Below are 25358 nucleotides of genomic sequence, written 5' to 3' on the forward strand. Positions count from 1 at the left end.
AGATTTTGAAAGCTGGTGGGAGTTATTCTCTTGAGAGATGGCTGAGAAGGATGAGAATATGAATGAGAGAAAAGAAGGGAGCTGGGGAAGTGAAGGAATGAGGAAGTCTTTTTGTGTAATTGCCATCTGCAAGCACCTGTTAGTAAATAAGTATTTAATTATGAGAAAACATACATAAGGAAAAACACTAGTGGAAATGCTCAAAATATTTTTCTTCTGTTCAGGAGCTCCTGTTTTTCTTGCTAATCCAGAAATCCCTCCATTTTCAGTTCATATCTGCAATAATTTCATCTGTATTGAGATGTCAAGTTCTATCATTTAAAAAATACAAAATTAAAGTGCATATCAAATCCCATGTACAATAATAATTATTATAGTATTTATTAAAGGTTTACTATGTGCCAGGCACTGTACTAAGCTCTGGGGTGGATGCAAGCAAATTGTGTTGGACACAGTTCCTGTCCAACATGGGGCCTCACAATCTCAATCCCCATTTTACGGATGAGGTAACTGAGGCACAGAGAAGTGAAGTGATTTTCCCAAAGTTACACAGCAGACAAGTGGCAGAGCCGGTATTACCATTCCTTATTACCAAAAGGACTGTGTGGTGGATCTAGTCTGTTCAATTTATTCTATGTGGCTAACCTGGAGGATGCAAGAAGATACCTGGGTACTGGTGTGAGAATATATGGTGACCAGCAGGAAACAGGGAGTGTAATTCAAACATCCCCAGGATATAACCTTCCCACAATATAATAACCCACCCTGGGGATCCAACCTGTTTTGTTTGATATGTTACCCAGGATTACAACCATCCAATGGCATAACCATTCCTGGGATGCAACCTGTATCGTTTGATGTCTTACCCCAGGTATATAGCTGACCAGGCTGATGTTCCTGCTGAGTACTATAGGTAAGTAAATTCTCCCCCCCACCCCCGGCACCTCCCCGCTGGACTGAGATTAAGCAGTCAACAAAGAATGGATCATGGAAGAAACTCTGCCCACCGTTTGTGTCAGATTTTCAGGTGCTGAAGACACCCCTAAACAGATATCCCAAGAAGCTGTTGAGCTCGGGGGACAACTTTATCTAGAAATTAGAAATGGATGATGCAGTTGTCAATGAGTTCATTGCATCTCATTAAGAGGAATCTTCATCCAGTGCAGTTCTTGTCAGACTTCAACAATCCATGCATCCATCATTGCAAGATGTCGAAAAAGATGTGGTTGTTACAGTTTCTCCACCACAAGTTAAAATCTGAGGGTTTAGAGGTTTTTCATCCTTTTGCAAGAGAGCAACTAGAAATATGATTGAAGTAGAAAACCTTAATGGAAAGAAGAGTTCAGAGTTGTTCAGAAGGATTTAGCCTGCTACAAGGTGCTTTAAAAAGAAAAGAAGAAGAGTGCCGTTCAAACTAAATTGGACAAATTTTTCACTAAAGTTGAAAAATCACTACCACAATCAGCAGAACAAGTTTCTACTACTCTAGATTCCTGAAAATGCTCATAATCATTTAATGTCAATGTATTATTTATTATTTATTAATCAGTAATGTTTACTTTTGTTCTTTTATATTTTAAATGACTTTAATAAAGCTTAAACATTATTGTTACAAGATATATAGTATGTGAAGGAATTTCACATTTTTTCCCCAGAAGTTCTGGTATAGATCCCAATTTATAATATATAAATCTATGGGAAAGTGTATCACACAATACCACCAAATTTTCAAGGGCATAACCCGATTGCATCATGTCTTGTACTGGTAATATGCCTGAACTGCCGAAACATTGTAATCAAATGTTGAGGAGGGCATAGACATAGGCAGAAGGAAGTACAGTAGTTCAAAGAGACTGGAAATATTTTTGGAGTTTCATTTTTAGTCCCAAATCCTATTCAGGGGACAGGAGATGAGTTTCCTTTGGATAGTGTGACCATTAGTGAAGTTCACAACTTGTACATTTCACAAAATACACTCCCTACCTTCTGGGAACTTTTCAACTCAACAAGCTATGTGCATCATCCAAAATCCTAGGGACCGACATTAAGAAGTTAATGTACATGTCTTGAAGTCACATATACAGCTGATTTTGAACCACTTCCTTGTCAGCCTGGCACTATACATGAATGATAAATCTGATGAAACTGAGGTAAATGTATCCACCTTCTCCTGGAAACCTGGAGAAGGTGGATACATTTAACAAATTGACAGTGTCAATTTGTCAAATTCTCAATTGTCAAATTGACAGTGTGGAACTGAATGCCATTAAAATATTCCTTTATGTAAAACAGTGGTAGACCAACAAGTTAGAAAATTAAATCAAGGGGGCCAGTGTATCCTATGGGTGACTCTTAGACTGAACACTCTAATATCAGATTAGAAACCACTTTTTCAGCCTTGCAAATGAAAATAAGAGTTTGACCAGACCACTATTTCCTAGTAGTGGTTATATTAGAAACTTAATCAATCAATCATATTTATTGAGTACTTACTGTGTGCAGCACACTGGACTAAGTGCTTGGGAGAGTACAATATAACAGCTGGTAGATCAGCACTGTTTTCCACTCACCTGCTAAAAGCTGTTATCTTAGGTCAATGATTCTGTTAAGGCTTTATAAAAGAACCCTTAGCAAATATATCACTCCTTTATGTATTTCACCTGATATGTGATATTAGTGATATGTCACCAATTTCACCTGATTTGTGTGTGGTAACTCAACCAGGGAAATGACCAAGAATCTGCTTGTATTTTTTTTATATCTCGAAGGTAGGTTATTTTACTTTATACCTACATCCTTCCTTGGGCATTGGCAGCCCCAATCATGTATAGAATACCAGAGCACTTGCCCTGGTTCACTTGTTTTGGTCAGTGGCCAGAGTCCACTCTTCTCTTCCACTGCTCAGAGATCTACCCATACTGTCTTCCTTCACCCCTCCATAATCCAGGTATTTTGTAGGCACTATGCCTGTACTGGCAACATGCCTGAACTCCTGAAACACTGTAATAATAATTATGATATTTGTTAAATGCTTACTATGTGCTATGCAGTCTTTGAAGTGCTGGGGTAAATACGAGGTAATCAGGTTAGACACAGTCCCTGTCCCACGTGGGGCTCACAGTCTTAATTCCCATTTCACACATGAGGTAGCTGAGACACAGAGAAGTGAAGTGACTTGCCCAAGGTCACACAGCAGTAGAACAGTAGAGGAGCGGGGATTAGAACCCACGTCCTCTGACTCTCAAGCCAGTGCTCTTGCCACTAGGCCTTTCTGCTTGTCAAGTGCTCCCAGTTCCTTTTGCTGTGCATTTGCTCATTTGTCAGCGACAATATGGCAAGAAAGATACACCAGAGAATAGTCTTGGACACAGGAAAATGATACAAGCAAGCAACCGATCGATTGTATTTATTGAGCACCTACTTTGTGCAGAGCACCCTACCAAGGTTTGGAAGAGTCCAGTTGAGAAAGACATCGTCCCCGTCCTCAAGGAATTTGCAGCCTAACATGTGAAACTGACAGACATAAAATGAAGTGGTTGTTGATAACAAATGTTTAGAAAAATGAATAAATAAATGTAAGATAATGAATCTAAGTCTTAAACATGCACAAATGCCAGTGTGGATAAACCTAAGTGCTCAGGATACACCCTAGAAAGATAGGTGAATGCCTCTGGAGGAGGTGGATTTCCAGAGGATTTTAAAGATGGGGATAGCTATAGTCTGGCAGACTTGAATAAGGGTGGGGAACATTCCAGCCAGCCGTTCATGTAGCTCTAAAACTAGAGGAGAAGTAGCGACAGATACCAAAACCTACAGTTTGAGTGTTGGCTAATACCCGTCTCCCATATAGTCCCATTTATTTTTTTATATTAATGTCTGTCTCCCCCTCTAGTCTGTAAACTCACTGTGGGAACGGAACATATCTGCCAATTCTGCTATATTGTACTCTCCCCAGCACTTAGTGCAGTGCTCTGCACACAGTAAGTGCTCAATAAGTACATTGATTGATGGATATAGTCCTCAGAAATAGCTCAGCAAGGAAAACAGTGCTAGATCACTGATCATTAGGGCTACTATTGAAACCAATTTTGGGGTTTATGATTCACAATGCTATTAACCTACTAATTCTTCCTATTGTCTTTGCTGGTTCATATGTTATTTATTTGGGAGTACAAAGGAACAATTCACTGAATCAGTCTCAACACTCTGCTCATCTTCTAAACTATATTGCTGTTTGTGACAGATGATCTGTTTTAAAGATACTTTCCAGTGTATTTTCTCTTTTTTAAAAAATCACATTTTGTTAAGGAATTGTTTCTGATGCTATATTAATGTACTTTCAATGCAGAAGCCAAGATAAAAAAATCTCACCATAATGCTTTTTTTTCTTCTTCCATGTAAATGAATCACTTTTCATATGAGTGGTGATAAGCTACCAAATCTGAAGGTGCTTTTTAGCAACTAGAAATATCCAAATTGGTTAGGAATATCTTGGAAGGAAGAGTGAGTGATTTTTCTGACTGAGACTTGACAAGTAATTAAATGAGTGCAATTGGTGAATTTTAACACAATTTTTTTCTTGTGCAACACCTTTGAGCAGTTTTCCTACCCAAGAGAGTTATAGCACATTTATAAATTGATCGCTTAACAGGCCATTATCATAAATGATTCCTGGAAGTAGTTGGATTTAAAGTACTGTTTCATGTTGCTATTGGCAAAGCCTTTATTTTGTGGGAATTATGGAGTTGCACCTGCTGCATAATTTCAGAACCTGCATTTTGCTCAGATCCATATTTATTTCCTTGCTTATTCATATAGAGTATCACATTAAAATGCATAATAACCAAAGGAGTTCCTGGAGACTTAGTAGAATTCTGGTCTGTTTTTTCTTAGATACTTATGGGCCATTGGTAAAAATGTTTGGAAGAGATGGAAGAAAAGATTCTTTGTATTGGTCCAGGTAACATTTCAACTCAATATCAATAGCAAAAACCAGCCATTGACTTACAGTTTGGTCAGAAGATTATCATCTCATTTTGTTAATGGTTTTCTATATGTTTTGAGCATATAAAGTGTCAGAAAACTAAAAGATAATGAATGCAGCTTGGATGGCTAAGAATGGTACTGCTTAATCATGTTTCCATATTGGATTGTCCAGTTATGAGATATTGAAAGCTGCAGCATTGGAACTTTTCGCCTTCTACTGGGATATTGGACTAAGGGGTGCTTTGGTGGAGATTCCCAGGGAGTTCTAACAATGCCAAGTCTAAGTCCTCAGTATCCCCCGTTTTACCCATTGCTCTGTCAGCAGCTGCATTTAAAGGGGCTTTCCTTGCAAGCAGCAATCCCTTTAAATGTATACAGTGCTGCTTTGTGTAGGTGGGAGGCACTGTTAGCCTCCAACTGGCTACCCAGAACAAAAGCTTCTTTAGATAACTGCTGTTCAGAAGGATGGTGACAAAAGGGAGGGGGGATAGGGAGGTCCCAGGACCCGATGTTTCAAATATGATGGAAAAAATAGAGATAACCAGAAGCATAAGTTAGAAATCAACCTTTGGTCTGACATGAGCTTACTAGGCACAGCAAAAATAGCAGCATTTCAGGCCATGATAGATTTCCTGAGAACTTTTCTTTATTATCATATGGAATTGTTCAGCCTATTCTGAGATGTACAGTTGCTGCGCAGCCGGGGTTATTTATAAACCCTAATGATTCACAAGAAGTGTTCAAGAAAAGAAGCCTTTTTCAGCTATCTATTTTCAGTCTTTTGCAGGGCACATATTCATTCTGGAATAAGTCAGAAGGGAATTTTGACACCTTTTGGCCACGGCTCTACCTCTTGAAAGGGGAAGTCTCTGCTCTTTTACTTTTTCGTAGACTACTGGCAGTGGCTGTACCTTGCTGGCAGTAGTACATGTCAGACCCTGCCCTCTTCATTCTGATTTCCCAGGAGGAAAGGAGAGTGACCCAAAGCCTCTGAGAGCTCTATTAGTCAGTAGAAAGCCAAAGAGCATCGATGGTGACTTTACAAAAAGGGAAAATGACAGTGGGTTTTTGAGGGTTGCAGAATAAGTGGAAGTTTGGCTGTCTGTCAAGTGATGCCATTTTGCTGAGCCCTCTCCAGAAGGTTTGAGTCATAGGCTAAGGAAGCAGAATAAAAATCAACACAAACTCTGTAATCACCTTTAGTACACAAACCCTAATCGCAGCCACTAAATGTACTAAACTTTCTTAGAAAGGAAAGATTTAAAAGTTTCATCCACTGTCATTCATCCAATGATCAGTAAATTCTGATTCCCTGGGAAGGTGGCCTATGTTCTTGAACTGAAAAGCCACAGATTAAAATCATAATGGAGTTAAGAGGTGTAGATTAAAAATTCCTTGTACACTTTGCAGAAATATAGGAATTCAGGGAGGTGCAACTACTTACAAAAGGGAATTTTTAAAAAATCCCTTTATCTCAGGGATAAAATATCCTTTGAAACGTTTGAGTGTTTCAATTCTATCATATTTTTATATTTTTTGTGATTGGATGAGGGAAAGATGTAAATACATTTAAATCAGGAATGTATTCTAGCTTGCAAAATCTTTGTCCCAGAGTGCTTTATGGTAGGAGTTCAAAGCCTATTTTAGGAAACTGTACTCTTGCATTTTCAGGTCCCCCATCACACACCTCTCAATGAACCACTCAATGAATTGTATATATTCCCCACAAACAGGCCACCCTGCACCCTTTCCCTTATCATCTCAAGACAGAACCATGCATTTTCCACTCATCCATACACACACAAGCAAGAGGAACAGAATTAGCAGGATTTCAGATAAGCAAAGAGAAGATATGTTACAGTTTCATTAAGTATTACATTTTTTGCCACAGTGAGAGCAAGTCATTAAAAATAACATTTCCTGATTGCCTCGAAGCTTGGGATGCCAAGCAAGACACTCACAGGTTTCTGATGGTGTTTTTTCAATGAGCCTGGGAGTTCCCATTGTTCTCTGCCCCTTTAGTCTGTCACAGTGATCCCCCCACCCCACATACCTGATCAGCTTGCACCTACCCTAGGTGCCTAGTACAATATTTAGCATATGTAAACATGTTTAAGCACTTAAACAATACCACAATTGTTATTATTAGTTTTTCATTACTTTGACGTGCCCCTAGGGGTTCAGAACCCCACTTGACAATCTCTGGCTTATGAAACTGAATTTATCCACTCATATAAGTATCAGAAATTATGATGGGAAGAAGGCATATCTCATTCACCTCCACTGCTAGCTATCAAAACATCTTCCCTGTGATCTGCAAGAGCATGCCAATTCAAAGTAATACAGTGGCAAACAATATGGATTTTAAATGCCCTCTCTATTTTCTGGATTTAGTGCTGAACTATTAATAGCATCTTGAATGCTTGAACAAGGTAATTGACACTTAATTTTGATGACATTTTACTTTTCCTGGAACTCCCTGGGTATTTGACCCTAAAAGTTGTGAAGGCAGTGAGTAAGTGGCTCTCTTGCAATGCATCCATGCATTTGAGTATTATTCCACAGTAATGTATTCAACTCTAGGCATTCATTCCTGGTCTTCTGTGTGGGTTTCAGATCACCACCTAATTCATACGACTATTCCTAGCCTTTTCTGTGGTGAAAGATCATCATTTAATAGAAATAAGGATTCACCTTTAAAGGGTAATTTTCTATCCTGCATGGGGGATGCTCCTTGCCTTTCTATGGCCCATCCTTTGAGTGTATGTATTGTTGAATATGAGCAACAGAAGAGCAGAATACTGATTATATGTAAATACTTGACAGAGCCTCATTAAGTGCTTTACTTGAAATTCCAAGATATGCAGTGTGAAGTGAGGTAGAATATGGCCCCGGGGTTGGTTGAAAGCAAGCCCATAGTATCACAAATCGATTTCAATATAAATTAATTATTTTAAATTATTAGTAGTATTTATTAAATCCTTACTGTGGGCAAAGCACTGTACTAAACTCTGAAGAAAAGCACACAGATAGACAAGGTCCCTGGCCCTGAAGGAGGCAATCCAGATTCTAGTGATTGAAGCAAGCAATGAAACTGAGAGATCAAAGAAATTGCTCTGAGCAGTTGAAATAATCGAGTTTACTCTGCATGTTCATCAGATCCAATGCTCTGTGTCAACCTTCCCTATATTGTTAAAATACAGCTAGTAAACAAACATATTAGGCAAATTTCAATTTCATATCTCATGTAACCTTACAATTCAGTGATTCCTTCAGCAAGAAAATGTAACCTCATAGATTTAACCTCCTTTTAATAATTCATTCTTAGTTTTTTTCTTTACAAAGTAATGAAAAATGTTTTTGATCAATTTTATATTATTCTTCCTACATGATAATCATGTTTTTCCATTTCGGCACCATATTGGAGTTAGCATTTTGTAAACATAGATATAATGATACTTGATCTTCTAAAATATTCTGGAGTCAGATTAACTTCCTACAGACTATGCCTATGTGACAGATTCTCTTAGATGACCATCATTCTTAATAACAACGACAGTTCCAGCTCTCAATAAAAATCACTTGATTTGGGTTAAAAAGAACCATTTCAGTCAGAGGGGATAGACCAATTCACAGGACCATTATCAGATGGTAAATGAGAGAGTATTAAGTGCTTGGGAGAGTAATAAAAGTATTTTGGAATTTTAAATTCCTAGAGAATCTGACATATTTCGAGCAAAGTTAAAGATGTTTGATGGAATGAGTAAACACTGCTGCTGGAAGCTTAATTTAAGCTATTTTAAGATTAATTTGAGCACAAAATGACTTTAAAAGTGTTCAAAAACAGGGCAGGCCCATCTGGGGGCAAGTCTTCAGGAAGTACTTAGTAATTTTCTGTTCAGAGACCTCAGGGTTGCACTGTCAGGAAGGTGGCTGCAGGACAACTGTTTGGTTTTGTTATTTTTATGGTATTTGCTAAGCATTTACTATAGGCCAGGCACTGTACAAAGAGCTGGGGTAGATACAAGCGAATCAGGTTGGACATAGTCCCTGTCCCACATGAGCTCATCGTCTTAATGCCCATTTTACATATGGAGTAACTCAGGCAAAGAGAAGGCAAGTGGCAGAGCCAGGATTAGAACCCAGTTCCTTTCTGTCTCTCAGGCCCGTGCTGTATTCACTATGCCATGCTGCTTCTAAATGCAACATGCCCAGTCTCTTTCAATCCCTCAGAGCTGGAAGCAGCACCTATTGAACCTGAATGCAATTGCTATATAGGAAGAGGAAAGATGAGTCAGTGGTGCCACCCAGCCATCCTGCCTGAAACATCTAGATTCAGGGATTCAGGTTGATTTCTATTTGATGTCATTATGTAACATGATGATATCATAAGAAATGGCATAGGGTAGCCAATTTTCCCTGCCTTGGAGCATCCAAATGTCTGAAGTTGGTCTGCACAGATAATCAACCATCAATAAGAGTTCAACTAAGGTCTTTGTGCATCATTATATACAGTTGAGCAAGTGTGCTAATTTCTGCACCACTTTGGATGAAAAGAATCAGCTTTGACATTTTAGCGAGTTAAGGATGAGAAAAATTGTCTGGGTTCCATCATTCTCTTTGTCATGTATGCCTACATGTTGTATCTTACAATAACATTACTTTTCAGTAATAATTTTGCTTCACACAGTGAAAGTGGAATGCCCTAAACCTGGGTTTCTTTCTGAAATATGGCAAATGCAGGACAGTAAGCATCAGTGCAGCTGTAAACATCAGGGTTCAGTAAGAAAAAGACCTAGGCAATTCTCAGAGTGATGTGAAAAAATCTAATGTGGCATTGGTAAATGTGATGAAAAAGGGTGAGACAAAACTGGTTCAGTTGACTAATGTAAATCTGAAAGCTCTAGCACTTCTTTAGGTGTCTTAGACGTTTAGAAATGGATCTCATCAGGTATCATATAGTAATCTGCAACCAGAGGGAAATAATTATCCCTTTAGGCTCCATGGCTGTGAAGCTGAGGTGATCTGGGGAAGCCCACTGAAAAGATGCAGGTCCCTGGTAAATTTGATCAAAATAGAGAGAACCCTAGTTAGAGCAAAACACACATGAAAGAGGGATTGGACTTTTCCAAAGTTTTCTCCAATACATACATATTTAGCATAATATTTGATCTAGTGCTCTGCTTAGTATCAACCTTGAATGTGTAGTCATCATACAAGAGGCCTTTCCCAACTAAACCCTCATATCCTTTGCTCCCACACCCTTCTGCATTGCCTTTGCACTTTGATTTGCACCCTTTATTCACCCTTGCCTCAGCCCCACAGTACTTATGTACATATCCTTAATGTATTTATTTACATTAATGTCTTTATCCCCCTCTAGACTGCAAAGCCATTGTGGGCAGGGAATATGTCTGTCAATTCTGTTATATTGTACTCTCCCAAGCACTTAGTACAGTACTCAGCACACAGTAAGCACTCAATAAATGCAATTGATTGATCATTGTATAGTCACAGTAGTCCTGTAGACTTGCCCCCAGATGGGCCTGCCCTGTTTTTGAACACTTTTAATGTTATTCTGTGCTCAATTTAATCTTAAATGGCTTAAATTAAGCTTCCAGCAGCAGTGTTTACTCATTCCATCAAACATCTTTAACTTTGCTTGAAATATGTCAGATTCTCTATGAATTTAAAATTCCAAAATACTTTTATTACTTATCTAGGGAGAAGCAGACTATAGGCTTTTAGTGAAGGGAATAGTTTAATGGCAGTGAGGGAAATCTAAAACTCTTAAAATCTGAACTATTCTTCCACAGTTTCTGTTGGAAATTTGGAAATGGGGAGCAATTTTCAATAGGGACTGACCGATAGATAACTGAGTATCATTAATAGTATCTCAATTAGAATAATTCTAATAATATAATTTCTCCTGGTCCCACTTAATACTGTAAGTAGTTATATGTAAAAGGCCTTAATTGTTTTAATGAAGTAACTGGGTAGGAGAATTGGATTATCTGTAAAACTTCAGGTAGTTGACCAGAAGGGGGCAGCAATATGAAGCTCTACACAGGGACAGGAATAAAATGCAAAAAGATACAGATACAAAAATTAGCAAATACCAATCAAGATAAATCCAAACCAAAGATAAAAGAAGAAATACGGGGACTCTAGGAGTATTGAAACACTTCTGCTGAATTGAATATATTGTCTTATGCATTTATCCCAACGGTGCTTGAGTGCTCCACTAAGCAACCGAGGATTTTACACATCTTGAAAACTTTCAGAGCAATATACTCTTAGTATGTTTTCTAAATATACTGTCAGGTCTTGAATGCTCAGTTTTTTCTGGAGACAAGGAGGAGGAACAAAATGTTACTAATAGTGGTGATAGGTTTAAATTTTTCATTTCCACTCCATTCTTCCTTCTCCTCCAAAAGGTTTCAAGTTTTTCTAAAATGCTTGTTAAGAAAAGGTGCATAATAATAAAATGTTAGATACATGGTAATTTTTAACAGAAACCAAGAGAGGGCAGCAGTGTATCAATCAACAACTGGAACATTGCTCTGTGATTAAATTCCATAGTTAAGATCTTGATATTACAGGTATTGATGCAGTCCTGTATCTTTGTAATCAAAAAAATCATAGGTGGTTTAAGGAGGCAAATTTCCTATCCACTTGGTTACATTATAATGCATCTTGTTCTCTTTTTTTATTATTTAAAAATAAGTGAACCTACTCCAGGGATAAGGAGAGCTTTTCAGGAACTTTCTGAAGTCAAAGTTCCTTCAAAGGTCAGGAAAATATCCAGATATATAAAATAATATTAAGCAATCTTTCTTTGACACAACCTTAACAAAAACATTTTAAATCATTTGATAGTAAATTTTCCTGTAAGTTCCTAGCATAGAGCAGAGAGAATCCTGTGGTTTCTAATAATCTTCTTTATGACAATACAGATTTTAAAATGTTAAGTATATGAGCTATGTCTGCTGGCCTCCTAAAGGCAATCTCATAGCTGGGCACAGACCCCTGCAGCTGAAAACCCTCCCGTCAAGGATTTGACATTGAATGGATTGTGTCATACAGATGGTAACTCAGAGGAGTAAGAGCTGCCATTTTACAGCATGGTTGACAACAACTGCAGAGATGGGGGGATTTTAAGATTGCTTTAATATGACTAGCACCTAACAATTTAGCTCACATTGTTTGTGACAGGGTGTCACTCCAGCACTTGTCTAAAAATACAGGATAGAGATTTCAAAGCATGGCATTACACAACTTTAAAAAAAAACATATACATCAGTCCTGAGTTGAATTGCTAGAAAATGAATCCTTAAAAAGAAATGAATAATTGTGGTGGGTTCTTTCATCCATCAATGAACAGCGACTAAAGACAGTGAAGACGATGTCCTTTATTGCTTCCTGAGGAGATGCACTATGAGATAGCATGGTCTCGGCCAGGGAGAATATGAGAAACACCGAGTTGTTCGGTTGTACCTCTTTTTCATAATGAACTAATTTTGAACTAAGAATCTCCTTTGAAAGGAGCCTGGTGCCAACTGAGCATTGTGGTTTTCTTCAGGTGAGTCAGTACACATTTGCAATGTGCAGTTACCGGGAGAAAAAGGCTGAACCGCAGGAGCTTCTGCAGCTTGATGGATATACTGTGGATTACACTGACCCACAGCCAGGTATGTGGACAAGTGGCATGGTCCTGACAGGAATTAAATTTGCCACCTTATGGCAGTTTCAAATTGCTTCGTCATTTTCTGTATTGCAGTCTCTACAATCGATACCTATGAGAGAAATAGAATGAGATTGCAGTAGGCATTGATTGTTTACTGAAGTGTGAGTTTTGGCAAAAAATAATGTTAAAAATTAATCTCCACCTATTGACTAGGTCCTTATGTATAAGATTCTTTTTAAAAGTTCTTTTAACTTACCTCTTGCTTATATATTGCTAATAAGTGCATGTGACGAGGGGTGCATTTGGGCATGTGTACATTTATGTGTGTAGCTGGCTGGCAAATCGAAGAACTTTTAAAATGTGTGATTAGTCAGCAGCAACTCTGAGAGTACTGAGTATGCCTTCTCCCTCAAAATTATTTTGTCTAAGGTATATGCTGGATATACACACAGGCTCTCAATGAATGGATTTTTTTTGTCATTAAAAGCCACATATGAAATGTTCAGGATTCTCAAGAAGTTTCACATTTGTGAATAGCATCGTCCGCCATAATTCCATTCCACTTCAAAAGAAATTGAATTGCAACAACATTCAGGAGCCCTAAATTGCATGCCTAGATTTGATAATTGAGTCATGCCTGACAGTCTCTTGCAAAACCTCCTGTTCTGCAGACTCTGGAGGCTCTAATCACAGCCTCCAAAGGATAAAAAAAGCAAATTCCAGCCTCTGTGAGGAGTTACTATTTAGATTTTGTCTACCCAAGACATGCCTTTCCAAATGTGTTTTATTTTGGCCTGAAATGTGTTTTCCTCTTCCACATTGCTTGTCCACAGATTTTGCAGTGCTAAACATAAAGAAGCTCTTAAAGATAAAACATGATATTAACCAACTAAATGTGTTAATCGTGGTCCTGGAGCCAGATCAAATGTGAAAGTTAGCTCTGTTTTCTGTTCAGTGGGAGGGGAAGAGAAAAGGTAGGAAAGGGTGAGAGAGAAGGGCGAGGGAGTGGGAAAAAGAAGGGAGAAAGGCTTAGACTAATGCTTTCGTTTTCAGTCTATCACTTTTTTCATCACTTTACATCTGGCCTGTTGATAGCCAGTCAGGAAGACACAGGCATGCTGATTAGAGATTAATTAAACCTTTGGGCCTTAAAATTCTTCACCTCAGAGCAGAACCCTCTCTTTTTGAAATAAACACTTTGATGAAATATTTCATAGGGGGTTCTGGTTCCCATATTAGCTCACTAATGCTCACACCCACCTCACAGTCTGGTACTCATCAGACCCTGACTTCGGCCCAGAAATAATCACATCAGCCTACTACTCTCAACATTTAGAAAGCTGAGAAGCTGAATTCTGACAGAGCCAGGAGCCGGAAGCTGTGGTCACACAGAATTTAGTAGTGAAGCTGAAGTCTTTATAGACCTAGGACTTTATCATGACCTCTCCAACCCTATCCTCTGTTCACCACATTCTGTTCTTATGGCTCATCACTGCCCCAAACCACCCATTCCCAGGAATGCACCCCATCAGCTCACTCCCATCTAAACCTGACACCTCCCTGTCTTCTGTTGCCCTCCCCACAACCCCATTTAAATGTAGCCTGTGTAATCCCTGTTCCTTCATGGGCAAATGCCTTTTCATTCTTGTTGACTTGATCCTGACCTTGTCACTGCTCCTCCTCTGTCACTGGGATTTGGCTCATGCCAGAAGACACTGTCTCCCCTGCTGTTAATAATAATAATAATAATAATAATGATATTTGTTAAGCGCTAACTATGTTCCAAGCACTGTTCTAAGGGCTGGGGTAGATACAAGGTAATCAGGTTGTCCCAAGTGGGCCTCATAGCCTTAATCCCCATTTTACAGATGAGGTAACTGAGGCACAGAGAAGTTAAGTGACTTGAAGTTAAGTGACTTGCCCAAAGTCACACAATTGACAAGTGGTGGAGCTGGGATTAGAACCCATGACTTCTGACTCCCAGGCCCATGCTTTTTCCACTAAGCCATGCTGTTCTCTCATTCATTCATTCAATTGTATTTATTGAGAGCTTACTATGTGCAGAGCACTTTACTAAGCACTTGGAATGTAATATTTGGCAACAGATAGAGACAATCCCTGCCTAATAATGGGCTCACAGTCTAAACGGGGGAGACAGACAACAAAACAAAACAAGAAGTCTGGCATCAATATCATGAAGATAATTAGAATCATAGATATATACACATCATTAACAAAATTAATACAGTAATAAATAATATATACAAATATGCACAAGTGCTGTGGGGAGGGGAAGGGGGAAGAGCAGAGGGAGGGATAAGGGGGAATGGGGAGGGGAGGAGGAGCAGAGGGAAAGGGAGGGATAAGTCTGGGAAGCCCTCCTGGAGGAGGTGAGCTCTCAGTAGGGCTTTGAAGAGGGGAAGAAAGTTAGTTTGGCAGATATGAGGAGGGAGGGCATTCCAGGTCATAGGTAGGACCTGGGCCAGGGGTCGATGGTGGGACAGGTGCGAACGAGGGACCGTGAGGAGGTTAGTGGCAGAGGAACAAAGTGTACGGGGTGGGCTATAGAAGGAGAGAAGGGAGGTGAGGTAGAAGGGATCTAGGTGATGAAGAACTTTGAAGCCAGGAGTGAGGAGCTTTTGTTTCATGTGAAGGTTGATAGGCAATTACTGGAGGTTTTTGAGGAGGGGAGTGACATGCCCAGAGCGTTTCTGTAGAAAGATGATCCGGGCAGAGGAATGAAGAATAGACTGGAGCGGGGAGAGACAGGAGGATGGAAGATGAGAGACAAGGCTGATGCAGTAATCCAGTCGGGATATTATGAGAGCTTGTACCAGCAAGGTAGCAGTTTGAATGGAGAGGAAAGGGTGGATCTTGGCGATGTTGTAAAGGTGGGACCGGTGGGTTTTGGTGACGGATTGGATGGTTGGGGTGAATGAGAGAGCAGAGTCAAGGATGACACCAAGGTTGCGGACCTGTGAGACGGGAAGAATGGTAGTGTCATCCACAATGACAGGGAAGTCAGGGAGAGCACAGGGTTTGGGAGAGAAGATAAGGAGCTCAGTCTTGGATATGTTGAGTTTTAGGTGGCAGGCAGACATCCAGGTGGAGATGTCCTGAAGGCAGGAGGAGATACAAGCCTGAAGGGAGGGGAGAGAGCAGGGGAGGAGATGTAGATTTGGGTGTCATCTGTGTAGAGATGATAGTTGAAGCCTTGGGAGCAAATGAGTTCACCAATGGAGTGAGTATAGATGGAGAACAAAAGGGGGCCAAGAACTGACCTTTGAGGAACCCCTATAGTTAGGGGATGGGAGGGGGAAGAGGAGTCCGCGAAGGAGACCGAGAATGAATGGCCACAGAGATGAGGAGAACCAGGAGAGGACACCACACTGTCCTCTCCTGAAAGAACCTCGACTTTTCCCACACCCCCAAGACTCACAGGGTAGAAAGCAGGAGTTTACTTGCTCCTTGCCCGCCCGCCCACCATTGCTGCTTTTGCAACATCCCTCCTTCACATTGAGAAGGAGCATGGCTTAGTTCTAATCCCGGCTCTGCCACTTGTCAGCTGTATGACTTTGGGCAAGTCACTTAACTTCTCTGTGCTTGTTACCTCATCTGTAAAATGGAGATTAAGACTGTGAGCCCCACATGGGACAACCTGATTACCTTGTATCTACCCCAGCGCTTAGAACAGTGCTTGGCATATAGTAAGCGCTTAACAAATACCATAATTATTATTACTATTATTATTCAATTTCTCTTCCTTGAAGCCCACACCATCCACCTCAAGTGACTAGTCACTGTCCTCTACCCTCATCCTAGCCTCATCTACAATTTTCTTCGCTCTTTCTACTCCCCTACACTGATCCTTGAGGATTTTGATATTCATATGGACATTCCTGATGATTTCTCAGTGATTCGCTTCCTCTCTCACTCTTTAACCTCTTACTGTTCAACTCCACAAACCTCCTGCTCCATGCCAATGACCTACTCACCACCATGGACATATGCAGGATCCCATCATAAGTAAGTCATTATACCATTTCTACTTCACCAATTCCAAAATCTCACTCTGCCATTGTGGCTTCCTAACCTGCCTTCTCTGTCACATTCCTACTACCCACAAAACTGTTCTCTCCTCTGATCCCTATATCTGTGATCCCTCGACTACCCCTCCCCTTATTCCGGGGTATCATGCCCCACTTGGACTCTATCCAACCTTCCGTCGCTTGAAGCACAAATCCATACCCTCAACTCCCACCCTCTCCATCAAACTCAGCACTCAGCCCTCATCCCTCAACAGTGTCACACCAAAATCTACCACCTTGGCCTGCACCTCCGACCCATCCCTTCTAACTTTCTATAAACACTTGGAACCACTCTTCTCTCCTTCACCATCATCTTTAATAATAATGATGGTATTTGTTAAGTGCTTATTATGTGTCAAGCACTGTTCTAAGCACCAGGGTAGATACAAGGTAATCAGGTTAGACACAGTCCAAGTCCCACATGGGGCTCACAGTCCTCATCCCCATTTTATAGATGAGGTAACTGAGGCACAGAGAAGTGAAGTGACTTGTCCAAGGCCACTTAGCAGATAAGAGGTGGAGCCACGATTTAGAACCCATGGCCTTCTAACTTCCAGGCCCATGCTTTATCCACTACACCATGCTGCTTCCTACTCACTTTCTTTAACCACTCATTTTCTGATGGCCTACTTTTCCTTTGCCTTTAAACATGTCCACATCTCCCCTATCCCCTGTAGACTGTAAGCCCCTTGTGGGCAGGGATTGCATCTACCAACTCTGTTGTATTTTCCTAAGCACTTATTAGTACAGGGCTCTGCACAAAGCAAGAATTCAATAAATGCCATTAATTGATTGATAAAATATATATTATCTGGACACCACTGCATCATCCAGCTATCATCTTATCGCCCTCCTCCCATTCCTGTTCAAAATCTCCTGGAATGGGTTGTATATACCCACTTCCTTCACTTCTTATCCTTCAACTACCTTCTTGACTCTTCAATTCAGTTTCTTCCCACTTTACAACATTGAAATGGCTTTTTCCAAGGCAACCAATGACCACCGTGTCAAATCAAATAGGCTCTACTCTATTGTAATTCTCCTTGATGTATTGGCTGCCTTCCACACCATGGATCATTTTCTTCTCCTGGAAGCAGTTGGTTTTTCTGTTACAGTTCTCTTCTGGTTTTCCTCTTGACTCTCTAAAGGACATATCTATATGAATATCCCCATTGCATCTCAAGATGAATGTGGCCTAAACTGAGCTCCTGATCTCCCTCCTAAATCCTCACCTCTATCTAACTTTCCCATCCCAATTGACAAAATCATTATCCTCTCCCCAACTTTGACATTATCTTACCTCCTCCTTCTCTTTAAGCCTCGATATTCAGTCTCTCTACAAATCCTGCTGGGTATTCCTCCACAAAATTTCTGGGATCTACCCCTTCCTCTCCCTGAAAACAGCAACTCCACTGGTCCAGGGTTGTTTTTTTTATGGTATTTGTTAAGCACTTATTATGTGCCAGGTACTGTACTAAGCACTGGGCTAGATACAGGATAATCAGATTAAACACAGTTCCTGTTCTATGTGGGGCTCACAGTATAAATTCCCATTTTACAAATGAGGTAACTGATACATGGAGAAATGAAGTGACTTGCCCAAAGTCACACAGCAGACAACCACTTAGTACAATGCTCTGCACACAGTAAGCACTCAATAAATATGATTGATTGAAGTGCAGAGCTGGGATTAGAACTCAGGTCCTCTTACTCTGAGGCCTGTGCTCTTTCCATGCTCTTTCTACTAGGCCATGCTGCTTCCACTTGCCATAGCCTGGCTTGATTAATAATCTCCCTGCCTCCAGTTGCCTCTCTACAGTCCCTACTTCACTCTGCAGCCTAGATCAATTATCTGAAATGATGTTCTTGAATGGTTGCCCATTTCTGTCCTCATCAAGCAGAAACTCCTGACCATTCATTGGCTTTTAGGCACTTAATCAGTTCTCTCCCTCTACTTATCCACTATCTTCTCCCACTACAGCCCAGTTCCCACTCTTCATTCCTCTCAAGCTATCCTATTGACTGCGCCTCATTTTCACCTCTCCCACTTTCCACCACTTGCTCACTCCCTACCACCTTCCAAAACTTCCATCCCTCTTCTAGCCAACAGACCACAGATCTCCTCATATTCAAAGCTCTTCCGAAATCTCATCTTTTCCAGGAGGCATTCTCTGATTAATTTCTAATCTCCTCACCTTCCACTCAACTGCCACTTCAGCACTTCTGCATTACCTAAGCACTTAAATTCTCACATGCCCACTTAGCACGTTTGTACATATATTTATACTCAATGTCTTCCTATTTGTAATTTATTCAAATGACCCCACTAGTTTGCAAGTTCCTAAAATGCAGAGGTGTTGTATTATATTCTCCCAAGTGCTTAGTATGGTATTCTGTACGCATTAAGTGCTTAATAGTTATAAGTGATTGATTGATTGATTGGCCTATGTGCAATACTGAATTCTTCCTAAGGTGTTTGTTTGCCACCGTCTATCCAGGGCCTCACATTTTGCTAATACTTATGCTACAGATATCAGAACTTAACAGATAAATGGTAAAGGAAATCCAAAAATATGAGGAAAGGAAAAAAGAATGGAAGGAAGGAAGGAGGGAGGGAAGAAGGAGAGAGAGAGAGAGGGAAGGAAGGAAGGAAGGAAGGAAGGAAGGAAGGAAGGAAGGAAGGAAGGAAGGAAGGAAGGAAGGAAGGAAGGAAGGAAGGAAGGAAGGAAGGAAGGAAGGAAGGAAGGAAGGAAGGAAGGAAGGAAGGAAGGGAGGGAGGGAGGGAGGGAGGGAGGGAGGGAGGGAGGGAGGGAGGGAGGGAGGGAGGGAGGGAGGGAGGGAGGGAGGGAGGGAGGGGAAAGAAAAAAAAGGAAGGAAAGAAGGAAAAAAAGGAAAAAGAAAGAAATGATGTGCATTTTACCATTTCAAGGAAAAATGTTGCATAAAATATGCCATGACAAGTAATGTATTGAATGGTAGCTGCCCCAGTTATTATTCTTTGATACTTAGGAAGAAGCTATGTCCTGATCAAAAAAGATGCCTGGTTGTATAGCCAGAAAAAAGATAGATGGAATACCGATAATTTATTTCATAAAAGAAATATTGCTTTCATTACATTAATAGTGTAATATGTCCAAAACAGAACTTCTATTCCTACCCAAACCCTGTCCGCCCATCACCACCATCCCCTCTGTCTCGGAAGCCCGTAAACTTGGCATTATCCTCGACTCATCTCTCTCATTCAACCCACATATTCATCCGTCACCAAATCCTGCCAGTTCAACCTCCACACCACTCCAAAATCTACCCTTTACCATCCATCCAAACTGCTAATACTTTAATTCAATCGCTTAATCCGTTAATCCCACCTTGATTACTACACCAGCATCATTGCTGTCTCCCTGCCTCCTGCTTTTCCGCACTTCAGTCTGTATTTTACTCTCCTACCCGGATCATTTTTCTACAAAACCATTTACTCTATATTTCCTCACTCCTCAAGAACCTCCAGTGATTGTCCATCCACTTCCACTTCAAACAGAAACTCCTTACCATAGGCTTTAAAGCACTCGATCACCTTGCCCCCTCCTCTCTTACCTCCCTGATTTCCTACTATAACCAGTACGCACACTTCACTCCTCTAATGTGAACCTACTTACTGTACCTCAATATTATCTACCTCCCTGCTGACTCCTCGCCCACGTCCTGCCTTTGGCTTAGAACTCCCTGCCTCTTCATAACTGACAGACGTCATCCTTGACTCAGCTCTCTCATTCACCCCACACATCCAATCTGTCACCAACACCTGCCGGTCTCACCTTCACAATATCACCAAGATCAGCCCTTTCCTCTCCATCTAAACTGCTATCATGCTAGTACAAGCTCTCATAATATCCCGACTGGATTATTGTGTCAGCCTCCTCTCTGATCTCCCTTCCTCCTGTCTCTCCCCACTCCAGCCTATTCTTCATTACACTGCCTGGATCATCTTCCTATAGAAATGCTCTGGGCATGTCACTCCCCTCCTCAAAAACCTCCAGTCATTGCCAATCAACCTTCGCATGAAACACAAACTCCTCACTCTTGGTTTCAAAGCTCTCCATCACCTTGTCCCCTCCAACCTCACCTCCTTTCTCTCTTTCTACTACCCACCCCTTACACTCCGCTTCTCTGCCATTCACCTCCTCACGGTCCTCTGTTCACACCTCTCCCACTGTCGACCCCTGGCCCACGTCCTATGCTGTCCGGGAATGCCCTCCCTCCTCACATCTGCCAAACTCTCTTCCCCTCTTCAAAGCCCTACTGAGAGCTCAGCTCCTCCAGGAGGCCTTCCCAGACTGAGCCCCCCTTTTCCCTTTGCTCCTCCTCCCCTTCCCTCCCCCCCACCCTTTGCTCTTCCCCCTTCCCCTCCCCTCAGCACTGTGCTCATTTGCATATATTATTACCCTATTTATTTTGTTAATGAGGGGTATATCTCCTTGATTCTATTTATCTTGATGATATTGTCTTGTTTTGTTTTGTTCTGTTTTGATTTGCTGTCTCCCCCGTTTAGACTGTGAGCCTGTTATTGGGCAGGGATTGTCTCTATCTGTTGCCAAATTGTACATTCCAAGCACTTAGTACAGTGCTCTGCACATAGTAAGTGCTCAATAAATGCTATTGAATGAATGAAATTCACTCTTTCCATCTTACCTTATTAAAAAGCACATATCCTCCAAGAAGCTGTGCCTGACTCTGCCCTCATTTCCTCTTCTCCCACCTCCTTCTGTGTTGCCCTTGCACTAGGATTTGCACCCTTTATTCACCCCTCCTTCAGCCCCATATCATTTACGTGCATATCTGTAATTTTATTTATTTATTTATTTATTTATTTATTTATTTATATTAATGTCTGTCTCCCTCTCTAGACTGTAAGCTCTTTATAGGCAGGGAATGTGTCTACCAATTCTGTTTATATTGTCCTCTCCCAAGTGCTTAGTACAGTGCTCTGCACACTGTAAGTACTCAATAAATAGGATTGATTGATTGTTAATGTCTCAACAAAATAATTTGATTTTATTTCTTTGTCAAGGTTTTAAATTTGATTGTCTTGTATGTAGCTCATTGACCAGAATGGTACTTGGCTTAAGAAATATCATAACAATTGTAAATTTTAAAATCATTATTTTATTATGTAATTTGAGATTGGATTGTAGCTCTTTCCATCAACATGTGTTTACCCCTCCTTATTAATTGTTTCCTAATTCTTTATTAAGACACTTGGTAGAGTTGAAGAAATTTGAATGCCATCTCTTCTCATGTTCTATACAGGAAGTAAACAAATTAGAACATTTGAATATTTTGAAAAATATTCACAAACAGAGGTTTGTTTGTGATGACTGCATAATATGATGAAGATGTCCATTAACACTCGTAATCCATATCATTTCAGGTTTGGAGGGTGGCAGAGCCTTCTTCAATGCAGTAAAAGAAGGTGATACAGTGATATTTGCAAGTGATGATGAGCAGGATCGCATCCTGTGGGTCCAAGCTATGTATCGGGCCACCGGCCAATCACACAAACCTGTGCCACCAACACAAGTTCAAAAGCTAAATGCTAAAGGAGGAAATGTGCCTCAACTAGATGCTCCAATCTCACAATTTTGTAAGTAAATAAGTTATCTTAGAAAAGAGCCATCTCTGATCCATGATTTGTTCTACAGACTTCATTGAATCTCCAGAAAACAAATTTGAATTTCTAAATGAAAGGATACAATTCTTTTTTACAAACATTGTTCCAAGCTGATGTTCAATCAGAATGTATACAGTAAAACTTGGGAAAGGTTGGGGAAAATATTAGCTGAATGTTGTTTTAAAATGCAATACTTGACATTCTCTTTCAAGGACCAAATATGGTTTAACATTTTCATAGGTTTTTTGCTTTCAAAAAAAATCACTGACTATGAAATCACGATCATGTGTTTGTCTACCCTTGATCTCTTGGAATATATTATGTTATTTCTTTCTTTGTATTATTTCTTTCTAATATAATCACTTTATAAATAGGGCTGGATTTTAAACACATTTAAATTTCTACTATTAGAATATCTTAAAAATAGAATAAGACATTAGCACATGCAGTGAAAAACATTGGACCCTGAAATTTCCCTTTTGAGCTATGCAATAAATAAAAATAATTACGACAACCCTAATTAATACTCTTCAGTCTCATTCTCTTCTTCCCACATTCATTTCTGTCTTCACAACTGTTTCCTGCATCTTCTCAGTATTTTGGGTAACAACTCAACTTTTCCTAAAAGGACATGATGTTGTTTAAAGGGAAAGGAAATAGAATATGTTCAATTGGAGTCACTTAAAAAAATGTATTACTTATCAGCTGTCTAAAATTTCCTCATTTGACCGTGGTCGCTAGCATCCCCTGGCACCCAAATAAATAATGGTGCTCGGTTCAGAGTCTTTATTGTCTGATGGATAGAGCACTGGCTTGGGAATCAATAAATTGGATTTCCCTTTTCTTCTCCCAGTGATTTTCCTCTTCTTTTGTGAAATGTAGGAATCCATCATTCACTACAGCCCTGAGGGTTGATACAAAGAATTACCCTAATGCTTCTATACCTACAATATGCACCCAATCCCCACTTAGAGAGTGTTTGGAGAAGAGTAACAAAACCAATTAAAGAGTTGGGAAGTACTTCCTATGAGGAAAGGTTCAAGGGATTGGGGTATTTTTAACTTGAATCCTTTCCTTAGTTGAGCCTATTACACAGTGCCCCTCATGCACTGAAAAAGGTTTTAATTCAGTTATCTCCATATAACCATATATTTCCTGAATCTCTCTTTAAAGTCAGTGGACCTCTACAGAGATTGGTGCAACTAGTCTGAGAATAATGAATGGCATTGATGTCAATCATGCATTCTGTCATAATGTGCCCCCATTTTCTCCATCCTCATCTTTATTATTCATGCCCTAAAAAAGGACTTAGCCTTTCCAATTGATTTTAATAAAATACCAGAAAGCCAACTAGAGTTGCAAAAAGCAACAAAATCAAGATGGCCATGTAGACTAGTGGCTAGTGAATCACTGTGATTGTGAGTTTTATGTAGGACAGGGACTGTATCTGACCTGATTATCTGATTATCTGGTATCTACCCCAGAGCTTAGAAGAATGCTCTAAAAAATACTTAAAAAATACCATTATTGTTTTCTTATTATCATTATTGTCACATTCAATGACCAATTGATGTGTTCCAGTAAGACATGATCCCATAGTCTTCTATGCTGAAAACCCAAATCCCCAAAAGATGTGATTCTGTTATGGAAGCATATTCACAATTCCCTTGTAATGTAGGAGTTGCAAAGCCCCACTTTAAGTAGTGCTTACATTATATAATGCTGCACATAGGTGCACTAACTGTTTCTTCCAACGTTATGTTGTGCTGCTTCCCAATAGATTTGCATTGTTAGATAAACATTTCCCAAATTCTTAACAGTGTTCTAATCAAAACACATTGAGAAAATATACATTATGGCAGAACTTAGTGTACTTCCTATTTGTGAGTATATAAGTATGAGCTTGGGTAGTAAAGAAAGTTTTCTGCAAAATTCTCCCAGAATTAGCATAATGTCAGGGTATAGTGGCTCACATGACCTAATGTCAGTCCTCTTCTTTTTCAACTTTTTTTCTGTTTGTCACAGTAAGATCTTCAAATCATTCTTCAACCATTTGGGAAAACATTAAAGCAAATGTTCCAAAGACACACCCCCACTCATTGCTTCTCTAATAAAACAAAATTAACACCCTGATCATCAGCTACAAAGCTCTCCATCAACTTTCCTCTCACACTACATCCTAGTTCATGATCTTCATTACTCCCAAGCAGTCTTTCTAAGTGTCCTTGGCTCTAGACTATCCTGCTTCTGAACAATTGTCATGCCACCCCCTCTCCCTCTGCCCCCTCCTACACATACATGGAATGTCCTCTCCTCTGAGGTTCACCATTCATTCATTCAGTAGTATTTATTGAGCGCTTACTGTATGCAGAGCACTGTACTAAGTACTTGGAATGTACAATTGGGCAACAGATACAGACCTTTTCTCCTTGAAAGACCTTTAGCAAGTCACTTTATCCAGGAATTCCCAGATTCCCAGAAGCGCTGAAGAAATAACATTTAAAAAAAAATTAAGAATGTAATGCAGGTCATGTCATTCCACAATCCTTCTCAGCAGTACAGCATAAATATTTGTCTATTTATTTGATATTTAGTTATTTACTTTCCTGTGTCTATTGTACATATCTATTTTCTTACATATAAACTATATTTGTCAGTTTATGTCTCCTGTCTCCCTGATTAGATTGTACGCTCCAAAGGGCAGAGATCACAACATTTTAATTCTTGTATATGTTTCCAAGAGCCTAGTACAGTGCTCTCGGCCCAGCATGGGCTCAGTAAAGGTTATTGATACTAGTCTGAATATGGCTTTGGGAAAATCAAATAGTGACTGGTCTATTTTGTGTCCTTCCATGTTAGTATATTAGGCTACATAGATGTGTTAAACTCTATCAAGAGCTCAGAAAGACTTTTTGATTCTGATTAACAT

General features: G+C 40.0%; 1 protein-coding gene across 17 annotated transcripts in view; it reads left to right on the plus strand.

The window, feature by feature from the left end:
• CADPS (calcium dependent secretion activator) overlaps window positions 1-25358 on the plus strand; it is a 495043-nt gene that overhangs the window by 313806 nt on the left and 155879 nt on the right. For all 17 annotated transcript variants that reach the window (XM_029051421.2, XM_029051416.2, XM_029051412.2 and 14 more), the window contains 3 exons: window positions 4894-4960; window positions 12569-12677; window positions 22190-22402. In XM_029051421.2, the coding sequence (XP_028907254.1) occupies window positions 4894-4960; window positions 12569-12677; window positions 22190-22402 (389 nt within the window). The remainder of the gene's footprint in view (window positions 1-4893; window positions 4961-12568; window positions 12678-22189; window positions 22403-25358) is intronic.

This window comes from Ornithorhynchus anatinus, chromosome X1, assembly GCF_004115215.2.
Source record: "Ornithorhynchus anatinus isolate Pmale09 chromosome X1, mOrnAna1.pri.v4, whole genome shotgun sequence".
In the NCBI taxonomy this organism is placed as follows: Eukaryota; Metazoa; Chordata; class Mammalia; order Monotremata; family Ornithorhynchidae; genus Ornithorhynchus; species Ornithorhynchus anatinus.